This window comes from Egretta garzetta, unplaced genomic scaffold, assembly GCF_000687185.1.
Source record: "Egretta garzetta isolate BGI_Z169 unplaced genomic scaffold, ASM68718v1 scaffold260, whole genome shotgun sequence".
NCBI classification, from domain to species: domain Eukaryota; kingdom Metazoa; phylum Chordata; class Aves; order Pelecaniformes; family Ardeidae; genus Egretta; species Egretta garzetta.
Genome location: NW_009258662.1, coordinates 1,234,639 through 1,240,127, shown reverse-complemented (window position 1 = coordinate 1,240,127; position 5,489 = coordinate 1,234,639). Strand labels below are relative to the sequence as shown.

At 39.5% G+C, this 5,489-nt stretch overlaps 1 protein-coding gene across 1 annotated transcript in view; it reads right to left on the bottom strand.

The window, feature by feature from the left end:
- The window catches only part of CHCHD3 (coiled-coil-helix-coiled-coil-helix domain containing 3), a 170,026-nt gene that overhangs the window by 111,272 nt on the left and 53,265 nt on the right, over positions 1-5,489 (bottom strand). Inside the window, exon 4 of the mRNA XM_009648396.2 lies at positions 1,778-1,922. Coding sequence (XP_009646691.1) covers positions 1,778-1,922 — 145 coding nt within the window. The remainder of the gene's footprint in view (positions 1-1,777; positions 1,923-5,489) is intronic.

Genomic DNA, 5,489 nt, shown 5'->3' with positions numbered 1-5,489 from the left:
GCCCCCCCAGCTCCTTCGGGGAGGGAGGGGCCCAACCCTGACCCCAGCACTCGAGGGGCAGCCCCCGCAGTGCCCAGCACAGGGGCACGGTCCCTGCCCTGCTCCTGCTGGCCACACCACTCCTGAGACAAGCCAGGATGTTCTTCTTCCAACTCAACATGCAGCAACACCACACACTTGAAACAACACTTCCCAGGCTGAGAAGGTTCAAAATTAGTTAACAGCAATTCCCGATTGCTTCACGTAGGCAGTGCTAACTTAAATATTCTAGAGTAAGCAAAAATTAACAATAAAATTGACATAATGGCTAAATAAACCAGTTTGATATCCATAACAAGAAATCTCTCAAGCATTGGACTGATGAGGAAAGGTACCGTGTGCTTCTCAAAAGCACGGTGCTACCTACAGTAGTAAATGAAAGATGAAAACCCCCTGGTAATTATGCAAATAATATTTCCCATTATAAATCTTCAGCTCCTCATTAGGTTGAAGGCACAAAACCTTTGCCTCTGCAGCACAATATTAAGAATCCAAAGGTTTAAGGACTAAGGTTGTAATTCCTCTCTGTTTTCCTTTGTTCCTATATTTTGATGTGATAAAATAGTAAACATTTGTTTACTATACTGTAATAATTCTTCAACGATACCATTGTCATAAAGGTGAAAAAGCAGTGGGAAATGTCTGCAAAAGATACTCGGGTGTACTTAGGTGAAACTTGTTTGGTTTTAAATTGTTATTTGGAAAAATAACATGGGCAATAGATTTTTACTTACACAGCACTGATAAAGCTATTGCTTATTGAAGTGATTGGTTTTCTAGGTTACCGACCAATAAACCATAGAAAGCTTTGATTTTACTTCAAATACAGAGGGCCAAACAAATATTTATATAGATGCTGACATAAGCAATCCCATTCATTTTAATAGGAATGCTCATAAGTATTTTAAACTTTTTTCCTTAAAAATACCGATTTGTTTCCTACTTATACTTAAGTAATGAAAAAAAAGGCATATTCAAACCTCAGAAAATAAGGATTGTTGTTACAAAGAAGGGTCAATACAGGCTCAATATAGCAAGCAACTGCTACAGATAAGAAGTTATAAATTTGCCAGACATTTGAAATGGACTGAAATATATGGGGTCAGTTTTCGGAGGGGAACAGCTGGCCATATTTCACAATTTCCTTGTCAGGAAGTTTTTACACATCGGCTCAAATGAAATATGATTCTTTGATACAGAACTTTTCACTAAACTGGTTCCAAGGTTTGAGACAATCATCAAACGTCAGAATTTTGTTGGTTTTTTGTAGCACTTTGTAGAGACTTCAGAAACAATACTTTTTTAATTCTTATTGTTAGCCAGGTTTCTAGCCCAGAAATACTATGGCCTTCTTTTCAATACGTAGTAATTAATTTCTAGAAAAGTTATCTTGTATTCTGTAACTCCTTAACAAAGAATAACCAAATTTAGTAAACAGACCTAGACCTTCATAATACTCTTCCACCCTCTGAAAAAAGACATTTAATATTATCCACACACACAAGAAGACATTATATTTGCAACCTTCAGAAAAGTTAGGCTCTTTCTAATCAGCTATCCTTAAGACAGGGTTAGTTGAAAAAAAACTAAAAGTAAAATGACATAATATTAACTAGTAATAAAGAAAAAAAATTAACAAGAAGATATCTGCTTTGCTCCTCTACGGACAGTGTGAAACAAGTCTGAAGACAGGGTTGGTTGAAAAATCTGAGACTTCTGTAAAAGTTTCTGAACTTACAAAACGCTGCGCCTTCTGACGCTCCTCTTCTGTCGCAGCTCGCTCTCGAAGAATGGCTCGAGTCAAATGTTCATTTGAAGAAATCCTTTCTCGCTCCAGAATTTTGCCAAACTCATCACGTACATACATTTGTTCTTGTTTCAATCTACAGAAGGTGGAGGGAAATTCAATTTGAAGGTGTATTTTCCAAATGTAGTTTAAAAGGACATAGGCACAGCCACTTTAAAAGCAGTCACTGTAATGAATTATGAACAGCTTAGAGATACCTGAATATGAATATTTGCTATAAATTCCAGAAGTCTGTTTCAGAATAAAGTGTCAAAATCAGAATATGCAAATTTAACAATACTTAGTGATCCTTAAATCACAGAAAATACAACTCATTCAGGAGCTTTATGAAAATACTTCTTTAAATAGTAAGAATATGCACGAAGCTCCATTTGTTGGTCGATTTTGTTCTGTTTTTAAGGAAGCCTTTTTCCAGGACAATCCCTCTCTCCGCCAGCCAGTGGGCACCCCACTTCTAGCTAACAGCTCTGTTCTTTTCTGCAATGAGATAATGCTTTCCTATCTCTGGACATACCAGAAACCCAAATACTGCATCTATTTACCAAGCTGCAAAAAAGACCGAACAACCAGAATGAACTTTTGCCAGTGATCTGAGAGGATGAGATGAAAATAGCTATTAAACGTGTTACAACAGAGTTAATAAAGGCAATTCCAGTCCCAGCAAATTCTCAACATTTATATGCCACAAACCATTAATATATTTGAAATCTTCACTACAGGATTTGATCTAAGTACACCACATCTAATTTTCATGAAAATAGATAGTATCAATTGTTTAGCTAATAAAACTTATCTGTTGCATGTATGTTGTGACACTGAACACAAGAGTTAGCATTCGGGAACTCAGAATAGTAATGGCAGTATCAAACACTGGTTTTCAAATAGATTTTTGAAAGAGTGATGGAGAGGAAGCTTAAGTATTCTCAGTGCATTTATACGTTGTCAAGGGAGCTTCAGAGAACAAATCATAATGAGTAGGGTCACTTTGTAAAAGGTAGTAGCATTATAGTACATTAGATTCTTCCCCAGGGAAAATATTTAAGTGAGGTGGGGAGGAAAAAAGACAATTACAAGATGTATTACTTCAGCGCTCAGACACAACCCCCTGAAACGCAGCAACCAACTGGGAATCTTTATAAAAAGTTTATTAAGCAGCATCTTCAATTACTCTAGCAAAAAAAAAAAAAAAAAAAAAAAAAAGGCAGATTATGCAGACATGGACCAAATTCCATTAAGTGATTTCCCAAGGTCCCCCAAAGTATTCCAGCGGCATTGATATAACAAATCCTTCACACAATCAATGGTGCAGTCAAAACACGCTGGTTGTCTTTTCGATTGGAGAAATCATGTTTTGTCTAAAAAGAAAAAAAAAGTGTCAAAATAGAAGTCTCAGCAGCTTTCTCCTTGTGAGAGACAGCAGAGAAAGCATTTAGCATTTCCAGAGACTGGAGTAAGCTCCTTCCTCATCCCTTCTGGATTTCACTTCCCACAAGTGTTTTTTTTTCCTCCTAAAAATGTCTCTTCTTTATGTATCCTGTACCTAGCAGAGTAATTAAAAGTATATGAAATCAGATAATGTCCAAAAGAGGCTGCCAAGGGTTACCACATTACAAACTCTCCAAAATTAAAACAAACACTTAGTTGTTTACATCTAATTCTTGACAAATCATTCCCAGATTTGACACGAGCTCAGTCTTCTCAAATCTTCTCCTTCTTGCCCCCGGAATTACAAACCTTCACGAGATCTCCTCTCAACCTCTCTTGCAAAAAGAAGAAAGTCAGGTTTCCTTACACTTAAAAATAATGGGCTCCTAATGTCAAGATAAACCCTTTGATAGCTTAACCTGACTGCTGGTACATTCAGCTTCCCTGCTAAGTACACTACAGAGGGACGGGATGTTCTTTTCTACTTTTGCCAAAACTCCGCCGCATCCTTTGCTGCAAACTTCCTACAAGCTGACGACCCAGAATCTCGTCTTCATTCGCGAGTCATCCGACTCTCCACCCTACAGCGAGCCGTTGAAAAGCTTTTCATCGGAAGCTCTGACATCCCACAGAATTAGCAGACAATGACACAGCCGTGGGCACGGCCACACCAGCGACAGAAGGGATGGCCGTATAATGCTGGTTTCCCACAAGAAGAGAACTCAGGGCAAGACTTGCTATTTTGACCTCAACCAGCCCATTTAAAACTAGTCCAGATATCTCAAACACTACCCTTTGCCATTCCAGTTTTAAGTATTTTCTTGGCCACAAACAGCTGTATCCTACCTGTCCTGGTTTCCGCTGGGATAGAGTTAATTTTCTTCATAGTAGCCAGCATAGTGACGTGTTTTGGATTTAGTACCAGAAGAATGTTGATAACACACTGATGTTTTCAGCTGTTGCCAAGTAGTGCTCAGACTACTCAAGGACTTTTTGAGCTTCTCCTGCTCGGCCAGGTGCAGAACAAGCTGGGAGTACAGCACAGCTAGGCCAGCTGACCCAAACTGACCAAAGGGCTATTCCATACCATAGAACGTCATGCTCGGGGGGGTTAGTCGGTCAGCTGGTCGCGGGGAGAGTGATCGCTGCTCGGGGACTGCTCGCGGCTTGGGACGGGCATCGGTCGGTGGGTGGTGAGCAATTGCATTGTGCATCATTCGTTTTGTATATTCTGTTATCATTCTCATTATTACTATTATTATTTTCTCTTATTAAACTGTCTTTATCTCAGCCCTCGGCTCTAACCTTTTATTTTCTTCCCGATTCTCTCCCCCATCCCACTGAGGGAGGGGGGAGTGAGCGAGCGGCTGCGTGGTGCTGAGTTGCCAGCCGGGTTAAACCACGACACTACCACAGCAAGAGAGGAAAGGATGGGGATAGGACACCCAAAACTGGCACCTATAAAACCCCTGCCAAAGTTGTATAAGTCTAGGCCTGATCCAGTAGGTTATTGGTTTCCAAGTACACCATGTGATAAAAATCCCAGAAAAAGGACTCTGTGCCATCCTTTGTTGGCAATTGCGTCTCACTGTTGTCAAACCAAACCCCAAGGAACTTCCATCGCAACGGAGTAACCGATAGGAGTGCAGGGAAGGTCCCTCACTTCCAACTCCCACCTCTAGTAGCAATGCATTGTAAGTTTTTAACAAATTACTACCTGCCCACCTCCTTTTTCCCCACTCCATGTGTAAAATGATATTACTAAACAGTTAAGTAACATATTCTTTCCCAATATATGAAGATGAAAAACAGTATTTCATACTAGTTTGCTCACTGGTACCAATACAACTAATGATGTGAAATATTGATGTCAAAAATTGATTTTATCTGTTATTCGTAACAGTTCATCCAAATTCAGTTTTCTTAGCTACACACCGCCCTCCTTCCTTAAAGTAGGATTTCTTTGCTGTCTTCAAAAATGCACATATAGTGGTATAAAGTCAGCATAAATACCCAAACACAAAACTGTAAGCATCTACCACGTCATCAGGTAGGTAACGGTTTTGCAGCGAAGCAGAAGTGCATTGCATTAATTGAACAACTTCATCCGAAACAACCAAAAAAACCAAAAATCAAAACCACAACCTTCTTCATTAAAAAACCCTAATCCAAACAAACAAAAGTGCTCCAAAAAACAACGCCCCCCCCCCCCCCCCAA